We start from the raw sequence: 18,000 nt of genomic DNA, 5'->3' as shown, positions 1-18,000 counted from the left end.
GAAGATCAAATGGGTGCTTTTGGGATATGTTTTAGGAATGGGGACGCTTGCTTATCGAATTCAAGTTTAGTGGAGATTCAGTGCCAAGTTTAATGGAGATTTAGTGCAATGTTTAGTGGAGATACAGTACAATGTTTAGTGGAGATTCAGTACAATGTTTTGTGGAGATTCAGTATAGAGTTTAGTGGAGATTCAGTACAATGTTTAGTGGAGATTCAGTACAATGTTTAGTGGAGATACAGTACAATGTTTAGTGGAGATTCAGTACAATGTTTTGTGGAGATTCAGTATAGAGTTTGGTGGAGATTCAGTACAATGTTTAGTGGAGATTCAGTACAATGTTTAGTGGAGATTCAGTACAATGTTTTGTGGAGATTCAGTATAGAGTTTAGTGGAGATTCAGTGCAAAGGTTAGTGGAGATTCAGTACAATGTTTAGTGGAGATTCAGTACAACATTAAGTGGAGATACAGAACAATGTTTAGTGGAGATTCAGTACAATGTTTTGTGGAGATTCAGTATAGAGTTTAGTGGAGATTTAGTGCAAAGTTTAGTGGAGATTCAGTACAATGTTTTGTGGAGATTCAGTATAGAGTTTAGTGGAGATTCAGTGCAAAGTTTAGTGGAGATTCAGTACAATGTTTAGTGGAGATTCAGTACAATGTTAAGTGGAGATTTAGTGCAATGTTTAGTGGAGATTCAGTACAATGTTTTGTGGAGATTCAGTGCAAAGTTTAGTGGAGACTCAGTACAAAGTTTAGTGAAGATTTAGTGCCATGTTTAGTGGAGATACAGTACAATGTTTAGAGGAGATTCAGTACAATGTTAAGTTGAGATTCAGTACAGAGTTTGTTGGAGGTTCAGTGCAAAATTTAGTGGAGTTTTAGTACAAAGTTTAGTGGAGATTCAGTACAGAATTTGGTGGAGATACAGTACAATGTTTAGTGGAGATTCAGTACAATGTTTTGTGGAGATTCAGTATAGAGTTTAGTGGAGATTCAGTGCAAAGGTTAGTGGAGATTCAGTACAATGTTTAGTGGAGATTCAGTACAACATTAAGTGGAGATACAGAACAATGTTTAGTGGAGATTCAGTACAATGTTTTGTGGAGATTCAGTATAGAGTTTAGTGGAGATTCAGTGCAAAGTTTAGTGGAGATTCAGTACAATATTTAGTGGAGATTTAGTGCAATGTTTAGTGGAGATTCAGTACAATGTTTTGTGGAGATTCAGTATAGAGTTTAGTGGAGATTCAGTGCAAAGTTTAGTGGAGATTCAGTACAATGTTTAGTGGAGATTCAGTACAATGTTAAGTGGAGATTTAGTGCAATGTTTAGTGGAGATTCAGTACAATGTTTTGTGGAGATTCAGTGCAAAGTTTAGTGGAGACTCAGTACAAAGTTTAGTGAAGATTTAGTGCCATGTTTAGTGGAGATACAGTACAATGTTTAGAGGAGATTCAGTACAATGTTAAGTTGAGATTCAGTACAGAGTTTGTTGGAGATTCAGTGCAAAATTTAGTGGAGTTTTAGTACAAAGTTTAGTGGAGATTCAGTACAGAATTTGGTGGAGATACAGTACAATGTTTAGTGGAGATTCAGTACAATGTTTAGTGGAGATTCAGTACAGAGTTTAGTAGAGATTCAGTAGTAAAATAAATTTGTATTAAAAAAAGATACATTAGTGTCTTGGAGGGGAAGGTTGACCTCTGTTGATATTGTTGTGAGGGATAGTATTGAGAGAGAGAGTGGGTAGTGGGGTGGCCGTTTCTGTCAATCATGATATTGCATGTATAAACTATTTTAAGCTTATGCATGAAGAGCTGGTACTTTTATGCAGTTTGTTTGAGAAGTGTGGTCTGAAAGTAATGAAGAATACAAGACATTTTAACAAACAATTGTATCCATTTGTAATGAGGTATTTGCAGAATCTATTCGGAGTTAAGACCCCGATGGTGTGTTCATAATACAGCATTATCAAATAAACAGGGAAGCATGTAATGTAAACTATGTTTATAACGAACTGACGGATATAAGGAAATGTGTTTTGATCCCGTCCTTTTGCTGTATATATGCTTATAACGAACTACGGTTATAATGAACTAAAATTAGAGGTCCCTTTGAGTTCATTATCACCGTAGTTTACTGTGTTTGGCTAGCAGGTTTACTGACTGACTGACTTTTGACTTGAGAGATTAAGGTCAAGTTTGTTTGATGCAAAAGAAATATTTGGGGAGACTTTGTATTATGAAATCTTTTGATTGAGCAAATGAAAAAAATAATTACTAATGAAAACTTGTGTGATGTTAGGATTTACCTGTAGCTGATTTTAACGACAGTGTGAGACTGACATTGTTAAAAGAGAGACCACACAAGAAATTTAACATTTTGTCGAAGAGATAAGGGCTTTAAAGGTGATAATTCTTGTTTGGCTAAAGGTTTGAGCAGGACGGTAGCACTGTTAAATTTACATGGCTTAGGTGTGTTTGAACATAGAGAAAATATGTATAGTATTTGATAATAACTGGAGTTAGTTATTCCAGATTATCACCAGTAGGCTGATAGTGTTCAACAACAGTCATCGCCTGATGACTTATTCTAAGGGAAGTAACTGCTGTAAGGATATAATACTTGGTAATGTGGTCAGAAAGTTTAACAGGACTTTCCTTGAACCAGTTTTTGAAGTTTATTGCAATGTTTAACATTCAGGAAGTGTTTTGATGGCCACATGGTAAGCTCAGTGTTGATACATGATAGAATCTCTCCTGACGCTATGTTGACAATATGGAGTGCTTGGAAACTTGTATTGAAGTGAAATGTTATTTGACTTTTGTCACTAGTTTCAAGTTCATTGACATGTATTTTAGCAGGTAAATATGATCCATGTTTATTTTAATTTGAAGACATTTTGCTTGTATTTGCGCTCATCTCCTGTAGTATCACTGAGGAAAGGTAATAGTCCTGGGACATTTTGTGGTTAAAAGTTTGGACAATATAGATATTTCTAATTTAATTGCTTTCTGTAGTGTCATAGCCTGTATGACATGGCTGGAATATGGCTGACTACAGCATAACACAACGTTTATTCACTCACTAGTGAGTGAGTGAGTATGGTTTTACACCGCTTCTAGCAATATTCCAGCAATATGGCGGGGGACACCCGAAATGGGCTTCACACATTGTAACCATGTCGGGAATCGAACCCGGGTCTTCGGTATGACGAGCGAGGTTTTAACCACTAGGCTACCCGACCGTCCCTATTCACTCACTATCTTTGATTGTGATGTTTGCTATTATTTTCAGTTATATTCCCTTTTATTATCACAAAAAAACACCCAGTTAGGTAACTTATAGCTTGGAGAACACAAAGTCTGTTGGGATTCACTGTATACATCATGTATTTGGCAGCAGAAGGTACAAAAGAATTCTTTTTCAACGTGCCTGCAAACACAGTTTATTCTTTCGGCCCCTGTGGGTATTCTGGAGCAGAACTACATAAAGGCTGAATCTGTAAGGAATTTTAGGTAAGAATATGGGTCACCAGCAACCTATGCTTGTTGTATGTGGCAGCTATATACATCGGTAGTCAGGGTCAGTAACTTGGTTGTTGTCATTGTATCCCAATTGTGTGGATTGTCTGTTCCAGACTCGATTATTTACAGACCACCGTCATATAGCTAGAATATTGCTGAGTGTGGCGTTTAACAACAAACAAACAAAATCATAAGTTCTGAATAACAAGGACTGGATGGCTACAGTGTTGTCATCTCACCACCAAAACATGTATCATTGCCCATTCTGTTGTCCACCTTTTTTCCTGGACTAGTCTTTTTACAGGCCATCACAATATGGCCGGAAGATTCCTCACTGTCGTTAAACAAGAGTGTTCATACAGGCTTGAAAAAGCCTTGAATTTTAAGTTCCCTCTTGAAAAGCCTTCAGTTTAAGTGTCAATCTTTAAAAGCGTAGAAAATGTCCCATATTTTAATAGTCTTGAACTGTTACCAAAAAATAATAATATCTTGTTGGAAAATCTGTGATGTTCATATTACTTTTTAGGTCTAACTTATATTGATAGACTAGGGCTAATAACCCAACTAAAATAGGGGTGTCACTTAGTCTGTGAAAATATATAATTTTAATGAAAACAAGGAACTAAATTTATACTGGAAAGAAGCCACAGAGACAAGGTTGATTGAAAATCTAGACTTGCTTCATTTTGGGATAGAGTATTACAGTAAGGGCTGGGGAGAAGAGAAAGTACCATATTCGACGTAATAAGTGCCCATGGCAATATTTGGTAATATATTAGCAAGTGAATAATCCCAATTGGCACGCCTTCCGATTGATCAATGTACACAAGACTTATTTATTCGTGTATAATATGCTCTCTTGTGTTATATGCACCCTTAATTATGGGCAATTAAATTCTGGAAAAATATATCTGTCGTATATAAACAATTCAGGCTGTGAGCATAAACCACGAAATTTACGATCTTTTAATAATATTCTAATAAGAGCCCCCTATTCCTAATTTTGTGAGCGCCTTATGTCGAATACGGTAATATGGTTCAGGGACTGGGACACCTGTGGAAATTCTAGACTTGCTTTATTTAAGGCTATAGGATTACAGTAAGGGCTGGGTGGAAGGGCAAATAATATGGTTCAGGGACTGTGAGACAGACTTATCGGGATACTGGAGTTAGGATGTATGTATCACAATACTTTCTTTGCTACACATTTCCATTACATATCTCCATGTATCCTTCAGATACTAATTTGTTATTAAGGCATCGATGAATCACTGGGTATCCAATTCAGACTCTATTACTTAAATGCCACTGTCATATACCATATTTTCCCTATTTAATGCTGGGCCTAGAGTAATCGCCGGGCCTGGATTAGGTTTTATGTGTGGAATTCTTCCTGTGATTATCTTTACGATTTAACACAGGGGTAAAAAGTGTCTGAAAGAAATGTACATGTCATGAAGGAATTATGGTAGATGGAACATTGCTGAGTGCAGCACGGCATTGGAGAACAAAAAGCATACAATAAAACATTATGAAACATTTCACATGTTGTATTGTGCTGCATTTTGTATACTGATTAGCCTTCACCAACACTCACAATATAAACAACAATTGTACACCATGTTCGATTTGGTGTATATGTTTACGTGGTTCCAAGGTTTAGCAAACATCCTGGCCCACTGAGCAAATACCAGTGATCTTATCTCCTTCCACTGGATAATATACTAAATAATCCTAAATGAATTGAAGTGCCTTGTTTTCAATTTTCTCAGAACATGAATACATTGACACCTATCATTGTTGTCACCTCGCCACCCATACAGGATGGTAGGTTCCAATAAGGTCATGTGAGATACAGAGCCTGCAGCTCATTTGTCGCAGGTTGCTAATGTCATTTAGCAACATTTAGCTAAATGGTGTTTTTGGCCTGCCTAATAAACCTACTTTGAATTACTATCCTAATTTCACTTCCTCATACCAAAGTAGCCAACACATTGAATATTACTTTGACACATTCATACACACACTCATATTTACCTTACATAGTCATACAACCCGTGCAGATCCAGGGTAGAATAGGTCTTCAGCAACCCATGCTTGCCGTAAAAGTTGACTTGATTATTTACAGACCGCCATCATATAGCTGGAATATTGCTGAGTGCGGTGTAAAAAAACAAACCAACCAACCAATTTTGTGGATCGATGCTCGTGATGTAAATCCCTGGACTGTCTGGTCCAGACTCGATTGTTTACAGACCTCCGTCATATGGCTGAAATATTGCTGAGTGCGGCGTTAAACAACAAACAAAAATCATACATACGATATCATTATGATGTGATTTCACACGTTTACTCCTCCATGTTACAACTTCATATATGCTTCATTTCATAACTGGTTGACTGATAATCAGATCATGTGAGATACAGATCTTCATAGCTCATTTGTTATGGGATATGACTTGCCTTTGCATGTGTTTGTGATAGGTGCCACTGGCAGGGCAGAAAATGCTCACCTGTTTGTGAACACCAGGTATCATCACTATTTGGTAGAGTCATTAACACATGCTCATGATATAGTCTGAATTGTACAATTGTACTTGTGACAGATTTTTTTATGAATGTGGAAAGGTTTTGGTGCTTTTATCAATTTCCAAACAAAGAATGATGAATCTGTCCTTTTTCAGCCTCCGAAGGTGCGGAAGAGTTATGGGTCTGAGGAGGAAGTGGTGGAGTCGGTCAACGCCTCCCCGCCAGTGCTGGAGAACCGATGTGACTTCTGTCAGCTGACTGCCGCCTCCAACCGGAGGGGCCGATCAGAGAAACTACTCATATGCAAGGACTGCATTGCAAAAGGTGAGGTGGTGTTTGGGTAGTTTTCTAGGATAATGGCTAAAAGATTAAATACACCGACTGTACTCGATCCTGCAATAAAGTACGCTTATTGAGTTACATCATAATGGGCCGACAAGATGACACTATTCAAATTACCTCCCTTTTGTTCTAACATATCCTTGGTAACATCGTTCTGTCAAACATGATGGTGCATCCATATCAATTGTCTATCAATGAAAGAGTTTATTTAATGTGGTGGTCTAGGAACCCATTCTTATATCTGAGACAATAAGGTCGAGTCTAGGTTTCCCATTACAATATCTGAGACAATGAGGTCATGTGTACTAACTCAATTACGATATCTTAGACAATGAGGTCGTGTAGGAACCCAATTATGATACCTGAGACAATGAGGTCATGTGTAGGATTCAGGAACCCCATTCTGATACCCGAGACAATGGGGTCACGTGTATGAACCCCATTCTGATACCTGAGACAATGAGGTAAGATCTAGGAACCCCATTCTGGTACCTGAGACAATGAGGTCATGTGTATGAATCCCATTCTGATACCTGAGACAATGAGGTCATGTGTAGGAATCCCATTCTGATACCCGAGACAATGAGGTCATGTGTATGAACCCCATTCTGATACCTGAGACAATGAGGTCATGTGTAGGAATCCCATTCTGATACCTGAGACAATGAGGTCATGTGTAGGAATCCCATTCTGATACCTAAGACAATGAGGTCATGTGTATGAATCCCATTCTGATACCCGAGACAATGAGGTCATGTGTATGAATCCCATTCTGATACCTGAGACAATGAGGTCATGTGTAGGAATCCCATTCTGATACCTGAGACAATGAGGTCATGTGTAGGAACCCCATTCTGATACCCGAGACAATGAGGTCATGTGTAGGAATCCCATTCTGATACCTGAGACAATGAGGTCATGTGTAGGAATCCCATTCTGATACCTGAGACAATGAGGTCATGTGTAGGAATCCCATTCTGATACCTGAGACAATGAGGTCATGTGTAGGAACCCCATTCTGATCCCCGAGACAATGAGGTCATGTGTAGGAACCCCATTCTGGTACCTAAGACAATGAGGTCATGTGTATGAATCCCATTCTGGTACCCGAGACAATGAGGTCATGTGTAGGAATCCCATTCTGATACCTGAGACAATGAGGTCATGTGTATGAACCCCATTCTGATACCCAAGACACTTCTACTGCAGTTTGAAGATAAATTAGCAATGTTCCAGATATTTGAAGAGCAAAAGTCAGATTCCTAGTGTTTCATTATGAGAATTGGTTGGCCATTATAGCTGTGAGTTGTGCAAATGAATGTGTGACCAGATCGATGTGAATGTATGTAAATCTTGTCCAAAGATTTGACAGTCACTATGTAACGTAGCTGTGATCCACATTGTGAGAGGTGTAAGGCTGTTGGTGACTGTTCAAATGAAACCGTTCTCTGAGGCCCCGTAGTGAATCTCTTGTTTGTCTACAAAAGGCTCAAGTTTGATTCCCTCCACCAGCATAGTTGATGAAGCAGCCTTCGAAATTCACGCTAGTCTACTTGGCCACTAGTCCACGAACCTTAGACTATTAGATTGTGCTGAGAATTAGTGAAAGTGAAAGTGAAAGGTCACTTTTATGGTAGTCCTTATTGACCAGTAGCATTTGAGGGTTCTGAACCAGTTCTCAATGCTTCCTAGTTTGAACTGAATAAAACTGACAGAAAATGATAACATTATGGACATTTTTGTCTTGTTCAAGCAGGACTATATAGCCAGCTATTAACGCTGAGGACCAGGGAAATAAGGTTTCCACTAGTCCTAAGGACAGGTCTTAAGAAGTGAATTTCATTCTGAAATCCTGTGTTTCCAGCTCACCCATCATGCATGGACTACTCGGTGGCGCTGGCTCGGCGGGCACGCAAGATCCCCTGGCAGTGCATTGACTGTAAGACCTGCTACATCTGTGATGACGCAGGGGATCCGGTAAGTCTGTGTGTCTGTCTGTCTGTCCTTCAACCTGTCTGTTGTCTTGATGTGTCTGTCGGTGGGGATTTGGTAAGTCTGTCTGTCTGTCTGTCTGTCTGTCTGTCTGTCTGTCCTTCAACCTGTCTGTTGTCTTGATGTGTCTGTCGGTGGGGATTTGGTAAGTCTGTCTGGCTGGCTGTCTGTCCTTCAACCTGTCTGTTGTCTTGATGTGTCTGTCTGTGGGGATTTGGTAAGTCTGTCTGTCTGTCTGTCCTTCAACCAGTCTGTTGTCTTGATGTGTCTGTCTGTGGGGATTTGGTAAGTCTGTCTGTCTGTCTGTCCTTCAACCAGTCTGTTGTCTTGATGTGTCTGTCTGTGGGGATTTGGTAAGTCTGTCAGTCCTTCAACCTGTCTGTTGTCTTGATGTGTCTGTGGGGATTTGGTAAGTCTGTTTGTCTGTCTGTTGGTGTGGCTGTGGCTGATCGGGTGGCTGATTGTGTGTCTATTTGTCTGTGTGTCTTTGTGTCTGAAAATATGTGTCTGTTTGGGTGTTGCTTATTGTGTCTGTGTTGCTGATTGTCTGTTTAGCTGTGTGTCTGTATGTCTGATTGTGCATGTGGCTGATTGTGTGTCTGTTTGTCTGTCTGATGGTGTACTTGTTGTGAGTGTGTATCTGTGTGTATGGTTGTTATACTTGGAATATTTCCTCGTTCAAAACTAAAAGTGCAACTTTTATGAAGATAAAATTAATCTTGATGAGAACATTATTTTCCCACTTATACCATATAATTTGTTATTGAATGTAACTTTTATAAAAGCAAGTTCATATATGGACAAGTTTAGCCTTAAGGCCTGTGTTGCACATGGAATGACTTGGACGGTGATGTTGCAGGATTTGATGTTGTTCTGTGATGGGTGTGACAAGGGCTATCACACCAACTGCCATGAACCGCAGGTCAAAGAAAAACCCTCAGGTACTGATACAAACAAGTTCTAATTTTTCAGTCATATATTTTTTAACATGGACGATTTTCAAAAAAAATAATGTTTCCTCATGAGTTGAAATAAAAGAAAAGCTGATATGTTTGTTCACGAAATACACTTCATGTTTGTAGGCAAGTGGGTGTGCACGGAGTGTGAGACAGACGGAGTGTCGGCGGAGGCTCTCGACTCACAGGAGGCAGCTAAGGCAGCCAGCAAGGAGCTGTCCATTAAAACAGGTGAGTTACTCCCCCAGCAGTAGCACTTTACTGGCAGCTTCGATTGTGTACTCCCCAGGGAGTTGATAATTCATTCCCAAGCAGTACATGGGTACCCGATAGGAAGTGATATGGTTTTTAGTGACCAAGCATTTATCTGGCAGCTTTGATTGTATACTCCTCAGGGAGATGACATTCATTCCTCAGCAGTAGATGGGTACCCGGTAGGAAGTGATATTGTTTTTCATGACCTACCATTTATCTGGCAGCTTTGATTGTATACTCCTCAGGGAGATGACATTCATTCCCCAGCATTAGATGGGTACCCGGTAGGATCAGAGATAGGGTAATTGCTGACCATGCTGTTTACAGAAGCGTAACCGAGTACCTGGAGTCCCTGTCCTAAACACGACTCTTTCCACATTACTACAGGCTTGAGAAAGTAGGCTCTGCATGTTGAACTGTTTTTGGATCTGGATTGCAGATGTCTTTATTATAGAACGATATCTCATGTAGCCTCATTATAGGGAGTGTGTCATCTGTTGCAGACACTGAAACAGACAAGTTGTGTACCTCAGAGCCTGGTCCGTCCTTCCTCCATACGCCCTGCGATTCCCCTGTGGAAAACATGGAGGTTGACAACCATAGGTACGTCAGTGCAGTTCTGGGATGGTATTTGTCTTTAATTCTTGGCTATCATATCCATTTTCACACAAGTCCTGCAAGCAGAAGTGTATTTTTCCTTAGAGACAAAGAAGAGAATTTAGATACTTTATTCTTGCACTATTTCACTTCAAGATGTCTGTTTTTCACTGGGATTTCTCTGGACCTGCCAGAGGCTGATAATTGGCCCCAAGTCAGCAGCTATGTCAATACAAATTCCCAAATTAGAATGAAATATTTCCCAGTTCATGTTGTGGTGGTTATGATTTTGTAGATCCGGCTTGTAGTTCACTGGCAACAGGCCCAATACAGAGGGAGAGGCTTAATCGCATTGAATATTTTGTTAAAATTTAAAGTTTCCATACTTCTGAATTAAGGAGAGTGAGAACACTTTTCCCCAATTTGTCTGCCAAGGTCATATAGTCAGATTCTTTGATAAGTCCCTGAGCTTTTCTTGACTACTTAGATGCGCGATACCTTTCTTCCAAGTATGATCCCCGGCCGCGTCATACCAGGGGCTAAAGAAGGACTGGTCGGTTCAGAGTCAGTATACTGTGTCTGAGTAGGGTATTCATGTTAAACTGCAGCATGGGATCTCAGTGAGCTAGCACTATAAATCGGCATCAGTCCGGACTAGTACAAGCAGCCACACACACACACACACGTGCATGCACGTCGGTATATAAGTGCAATAATCTTGGACGCGACGTTAAACCCAATTTCACTTCTACTCACCACCAAGTATGGCTTCATGTAGCCATGGCGTCGTCATGCATCTGTGGAGGTCTCATAGTTTTTTCTTTATTCTGTGGAGCAATTGTAGCATGAACACGTTACTCTGGGTCTCATGACGGAAATATTCTTGTTTCAAATTTAAGAATATACCGGTGTTAATGTCCCTGTACTGTACTGAAACTGATATATAAGGAAACCTACATATGCTGGTCTAAGGGAGATAACTGCTAATTATATAAAGTAGGTCAGTCTTGTTCAGATAGACTAGTCCTTCCTCCTCCCACACACCCACAGCTGGCTGTATAGCAGAAGTAGCTTCTTGTCTCCATTATGCTTCATGTTGTTTAAAAATGTTCTAACATGTGACTGAAATTACAATGTAACAGGGGTGGTGGGGTAGCCTAGTGGTTAAAGTGTTCGCTCGTCACGGCAAAACCCAGGTTCGATTCCCCACGTGTACAATGTGTGAAGCCCATTTCTGGTGTTCCCTGCCACGATATTTCTGGAATATTGCTAAAAGCGGCGTAAACCATACTAACTACAATGTAACAATTACTTTGGCTCCCAATATGTGGAAATAATTTTCGCGATATATTGCAATACAATTTTTTTTTACATTACGCAGCTCTGGTTTTAATGAAACTTTTACAAGTGAAGTGTTTGTTTCTTCTCAGCTATTTTAAGGAGGAGGTGAAACCGGTGAAGAAATCCACAGAGCCCCTCCCGAAGGAGCCCTGTTTAGTGGACAGCGTGTACCCAGACGCCTCGGACTGGACAATAGACGAAGTGGTCCTCTTCTTCATGTCCGTGGGCTTCGAGGCGCAGGCGGAGGCGTTTCGAGAACAGGTAGGGGCAAAGTTACTCCCCTCGGCCCAGGTCCACAAAGCAAGCACAGCGCTATGACTAGTGTTGTAAGCATGTGAGTCTGTGTGAAATTACGGAAGAGTTAAGATTGTGAGACAGATCCTATGATTTACTCTTATAATGCTGGGGAATGAGAGGAAATTGCAGTCCCCAGAACTACTTGTGTTTAAGGTTATATATGCCTTCAATAAACATTGATAGATTGTAGGTATTTTTGTTGTTGTTTTTTCTAAAGTTTTATTTAATTTTTTTATGACTGGTTCACTGTTGACAGTAATTCCCTTTCCTATGACAGTAGCCGATGGTTTTGATCGTCACTTGTTCTTTGGGTTTTCAAAAAAGTGGTAATAAGAACGCGTTCTGCCCTTCCCTTTCTTCTGTACTTGTGCTGACATGCCATGTTATAACTTAAATACTGTTCACAGCTGCTACGATGTGGAATAAAGTATTCAGGGTTATTGATCATAGAAGTTGGTGCAAGCCCCTCTTTCCTAATTCTCTACCCATAGGGATTCCAGTGTAGAAGGTACAACAATATGAAATAGAGGCCCGGTTAGGACTCCAGTCCAGCCGGGTAGCCAAATAGTTTAGGAAATCGCTCTTCACGCCGAAGACACCTGTTTGATTCCCCACAATGGGTGAAGCCAATTTCTGGTGTCCCCCACTGTGATATTACTGGAATATTACGAAAAGTGATGAAAAACAATACTCATTCACTCACTTGTTGTAAGAGTTGACTGAAATGAGGATGAGGTTTTTCACAATGGTCGACTTGACTGACTGTGTGAATTTTGTAACTGGCATGGATTCTTGCTTATGTTATCAACAACTGATGGCCTGACATATTTTCAGTTATTTATGGGTCGTCATACAGTAGGTATGTTGCTGTTTGTGATGGTGTAAAACAACATTCACTCACTCACACTAATAACACTCCCTTGTTTTTCAGGAGATTGATGGCAAGTCTTTGCTCTTGATGAAGAGGAGCGATGTGTTAACAGGTCTGTCAATCAAGCTAGGACCCGCCCTCAAGATCTACCGACATGTTGAGTGTCTTCAGACTGCAGGACAAGATCAGACCATGCACTGAGCAGGTGCTTGTCCTGTGTATAGACAGTGGGAGATCAGACTGTACTGAACAGGTGCTGTACAGACAATGGGAAACGATAAGACCATCCACTTAACTGGTGCTTGGGCTGTGTATAGTGTCTACAGACCTTGGGTGAATATTCAAGCCATGTACTGAACAGGTGCTTGTACAGACCGTGGGAGATCTGACCATGTACTGAACAGGTGCTGTACAGTGTACAGACCATGGGAGATCAGACTGTACTGAACAGGTGCTTGTACAGACCGTAGGAGATCTGACCATGTACTGAACAGGTGCTGTACAGTGTACAGACCATGGGAGATCAGACTGTACTGAACAGGTGCTTGTACAGACCGTGGGAGATCTAACCATGTACTGAACAGGTGCTGTACAGTGTACAGACCATGGGAGATCAGACTGTACTGAACAGGTGCTTGTACAGATCGTGGCAGATCTGACCATGTACTGAACAGGTGCTGTACAGTGTACAGACAATGGGAGATCAGACTGTACTGAACAGGTGCTTGTACGGTGTGGAGAGACCATGGGAAAAGTCAGATCATGCACTGAATGTTTGTGCTGTGTAGAGACCATTGGACAGTGGGGCCATGCACTGAACAGGTGCTTGTGCCGTGTATAGTGAAGATAGTGATATGACCAGACTGTATGTTGAACAACTGTTAGTGCTATGGTATTAGGAGGATTAAAGGGAGCAGTGCTCAGGTTTTACTGAGTGATGGTCACCGATGGAGATTATTTGCATAATCTTGCTTCATTCATCTGCATTCCACTTATAATAGATGCTTCTTGGTATTTGATCTTGTTTTGAATACCCATTACGAATACACAGAAAATGTCAGGAATGGTGTTGAATACATATTGAAAGATAATGGAAACGCTTACACTTTGGTCACTCTGATGCAAGACCAAGTGGAGGTAAGCAGAAGACGTAGGGAAGGCTTGGGAGGAGTACTTACTTCATTCACCGGAATCAAGTCATGCTCGGGACGGTGAACCTGTGAAGCATGTCGGGGATGTGGTAACCAATTATAGTTGGTGTGTGATTGCCTTTTGACTTCTCAGCAGCTATCTTGGGTCGGAGAAGTCAAAATGTTTTTATTTCAGGGAATTTGTATGTTTTCTGGGAAATGATTCGAAAGGTTTCTTTTGTCCAAATAAGATAAAAATATAATAGGTCGAAGAATGAGTGGAGTAGTCACCTGTTATTATGCAAGCTAGTTAAATGTATTAAGTATCAATGAAACATGTTTTTGAAAATGAAGAAATTGCACTGGATGACCGCCATTGTTGTTGGAGTGGCTCCAAGCTCCTCACAGTGATAGCCCGTTTGCGGAGCTCTCTATACTATCACTGCCACCAGTGAAAGCTCCCCACTGTGATAGGTGGCTGCAACCATGCTTGGAGTTGAACTCACACCCAACTGTTTTATATACAAACAAGTTACGACTGCCGTAATGCCGAATACACTTACCCCTGCTAAATTGTTTTCTTTGTTTGGCAATTTGATTACTGTGATTGCAACTCTCATGTAATTGATATAATAAGAATGTGAGGGGAAAGTTGGTTGATTTTCCGTTCGTCTGCAATCTCGAATCAATTTGAGCAAACAAACAAAAAGTTAACTTCATCTGGGAAATATGGTCAGTGGTAAACATTTTCAAACTTCACTGTGATGGCATTCCCATAGACAAACAAAAGTATAAACATTACTACATTTGGGGTTAGAGGGCAAATTTCAAGATTCTTGTAACAGCTGTGCCCATACTGGTGGCAGCATTACCGAGAGTGTAACGAAGGTGTCACGCGCTGGGATGGAGCTTGGAGTGGTTCTTGTGACTATTTGCGACAGTTGATCAATGAAAGGAGTTTCAGAAAGTGTGAGGATTGGTATAGAGACTGTTACTAGCCAGTCTAGGGGTGGATTCTGAGGATCTGCAGTTCACCATATTTCCATAATAGTTGAAAAATGTAGGTAAGGCCACTGTAAATTATTTGTTAGATTTTCATAAAAAAAGTGGACAGGGGGCTCTATATTTTGTATGATTTTGTATGAGATGAGATTACTTCATGATCCATAGTAGCACAGTAGACATACATTCTGCAAGATCAAACATGCATTTTACTACTGATTGATGCTTATATGGGACCGACCAATTGGTATGGGAAGGGGGAGCTGTCTTTGTATGGAGACTAGATAGATATTCAGCTATAGCTGAAAACTGAAAACCCAGATATGTTTGTTTTTAACACTATGAGCTTAAATATTTATTTTTTATATAAAAACTCCTTCTTGCAACAATGTTTTTTTTGTGGTTGACAATTTCATTCTTTTTTCAACACTTTAAAAATGCCAATGAAACCATTAAATCTGAAGCATAGTTATTTATTATTATTTTTGTTCCAGTATTTTCTGGGACAGTATATTTTTTCCGATCAAGTCCAGCCCCTCTCAGAAAATCAAATGGTCGGTTCCATAGCAACTTTTAGTCTAACAATCGGGTTTTCACAAAGTTTGGATTTGTAGAATTCTGGGTAAGCTCATCAGTCTCTCAAGACAAAAACTGGTCTGGCATTCCTAAGATTGTTCAGTTGACAATGAATTTATTTTTGTATGTTTAAATTTACATTGGTTGCAGTCAACAATGGCATGCGTATTTGATTATCCGTAAATAAATAACTGATTTCGCTGTTATTATTTAGGGGCAGCATTGAGTTGTGCTATCTATTTAGATGAATTATGTATACAGTTGAACCCTGTTAATCCAAACGGTAGCGTTTTCGCTGAAATACGGTGTAAGGATCCATACAGAAATGGTTATCTCTGTAATGGTTAAAACTACTCAAAAGAAGTTAAGGACCATCCAATTCTTTTATATTACCATGGTTAATCTGTCATGTCAGTCCTTAACTTCTTTTAAATAGTATATTAAAGAAATTGTTATCCATAAGTTGTGTCTACTTTGAAATGCTCCGGATAAACATATTTTCCGATTATGGAATAATTTCATTTTGTATGCATATAAGCATTTCCGGAGTACTCATCAGAAATTTGAGTTTTCAGGATTACCTGAAATGAGGTTTCACTATGTATATATAGGGATGGTGATTGTATGACATGGTGATTGTCATTGATTGGTTGCAGATCAATTAAATCAGAGAATGAAATTTAGTGTGTGAACATAACCTTGTGATATTTGACATATGCAGTTCAGATTTATATAAAATCATTCCTGGTGTCTCTAGTAGTCTAGTGAGTTAAAAACTATATTTGTCATGTGTTGATATAAGTTATTAATGGCCCAAAATATGGGTGGTAAAAAAAAAACCCAAAATCCAAATTAAGGACTTTTTGAGAATTTTATTTTTCCGGGGGGGGTGGGGGCAACAGTTTGAGCTGAAGTTTCTGCATATTCTGTCATCGTTGAAAACATCAACAAATATTTGCTGGGAAACTGGAGGAGATCCTTTCTATTGCCACTTCAGAAGTACCTTTAGTTTATGCCCCAAATAGCAATAAGTATTGTGGCATAGACAGTCCTTGTAGGACACCTCATTGTGAAATCATCCTCTCAAGTATATTTGTCAAAAGTCATTCTATTTCCTTTCTAATTTAAATGGTTTTTATTTTGGTTGGTTTTGTAAGCCATCTATTAATATACAAAAGGCCTAAGGGGTGTTAAGTATTTTAGACTGAGAGAAAACATGGTTGATATGGCGTATGACTTGCAGCAGAATGGTGTAGTATTGATTATATTAGCCTAACACATGTACATTGTTAGTGAATGGATTTGTTCATCAAGATATGGGTTATGCAACAACATAATATTCCTCTGATCTTGGTATTATTTGTCCAAAATATGGATTATCCGCGAATTTAAGTGGTGGCTCTGTGGCCGAATGATTATTAGATTGAATTTGAAATAATTCTTGTAATAATAGATGCCATAATATTAAATTGTGTCAATCCAGGAAGATTCTGTATATATGAACCGACACAAATAAAAGGGTGGTCTTTTTAAGTACACACTCTACCTTATATCACAAACTGGCTTAAATTTAGTTTAAGCTGGTGTTAATATATTGTCCAATACTAATCCAATATTTCATTTTGTTTTGTTTTAAAAGTTTTGGACTTAAGTTATCCAGAGACTGTTGTGTCTGTGTTTTCATACCATTTGTTTTGACAGACGTTTTTTGTATTTATGCACATAGGCTGTACAAAGTGTATGGCGGTCCGTGGCTATGTGAATTGCTTGACTAATTACATGCTCCAATATCCAGTGTGTTCTGTCTCCATTCTATAAACTTACTGTAACATTTCCTGGACCTACTTGCCACCATGCCTTCTTGTTTGAATCTGGGTACAATGTGTGAAGCCCATTTCTGGTGTGTCCCGCAGTGATATTGCTGGAATATTGCTAAAAGTGGTGTAAAACCATACTCACTCACTCACTCACTCACTTCATACTTACTCACTCACTCACTCACTCACTCACTTACTTACTTCATACTTACTCACTCACTTCATACTTACTCACTCACTCACTCACTCACTCACTCACTCACTCACTCACTCACTCACTCACTCACTCACTCACTTACTTACTTACTTACTTACTTACTTACTTACTTACTCACTCACTCACTCTTGTTGGAATCTGGTTTGAATGAAACAAGACTAAAACTAGACATCCAATGAAATTTCACAGATTGTTCATGATTGAAAACTGGGGCAACATTAACAGTAGTAGATTTGACCTGACTGCACTATCTTATAGAAATAGGACTTCCTTCTCATCTTTGAATACTCAAAATATCTTTTGTAGCTAATGGTTAATTTATAACAGTCGTCTGAGTCCATTATATAAGGAGAGGTCTCAGTCAGGAGATGCTTCAGTTTTGAGATGAAATGGGGTTAAGGTCGCTTTGACAATAATTGCACTTGTATAGCTGTGTAGGGGTGTGTGGGCAAGTGCTATGTACTGGTCCTGGCTCATGCTAGGTTTGTAGGTCTAGCTCACTGAGATACCATGCGGCAGTTTAACATGGATACCCCACTCCGACACAG

General features: G+C 39.5%; 1 protein-coding gene across 2 annotated transcripts in view; it reads left to right on the top strand.

Annotated features, from left to right (window-relative positions):
• LOC124142357 (histone acetyltransferase KAT6B-like) overlaps positions 1 to 17,212 on the top strand; it is a 32,920-nt gene extending 15,708 nt beyond the window's left edge. Inside the window, exons 2-9 of one of the 2 annotated variants that reach the window (XR_006862174.2) lie at positions 6,215 to 6,383; positions 8,266 to 8,378; positions 9,253 to 9,334; positions 9,476 to 9,580; positions 10,108 to 10,207; positions 11,632 to 11,803; positions 12,771 to 12,963; positions 13,072 to 17,212. Coding sequence is in view for 1 of the 2 variants with exons in the window: in XM_046510781.2 (XP_046366737.1) it covers positions 6,215 to 6,383; positions 8,266 to 8,378; positions 9,253 to 9,334; positions 9,476 to 9,580; positions 10,108 to 10,207; positions 11,632 to 11,803; positions 12,771 to 12,911 (882 nt within the window). In the remaining variant the exon portion in view is untranslated. Of the gene's footprint in view, positions 1 to 6,214; positions 6,384 to 8,265; positions 8,379 to 9,252; positions 9,335 to 9,475; positions 9,581 to 10,107; positions 10,208 to 11,631; positions 11,804 to 12,770 lie in introns of both variants that reach the window. The other variant, XM_046510781.2, reaches the window with a different exon arrangement.
• The last annotated feature ends 788 nt before the right edge of the window (positions 17,213 to 18,000 follow it).

The sequence above is a fragment of the Haliotis rufescens genome, unplaced genomic scaffold (assembly GCF_023055435.1).
Source record: "Haliotis rufescens isolate VD_foot unplaced genomic scaffold, xgHalRufe1.0.p SCAF_2, whole genome shotgun sequence".
NCBI lineage: Eukaryota > Metazoa > Mollusca > Gastropoda > Lepetellida > Haliotidae > Haliotis > Haliotis rufescens.
The sequence above is the reverse complement of the archived record's forward strand: the minus strand, read 5'-3'. Positions and strand labels throughout refer to the sequence as shown.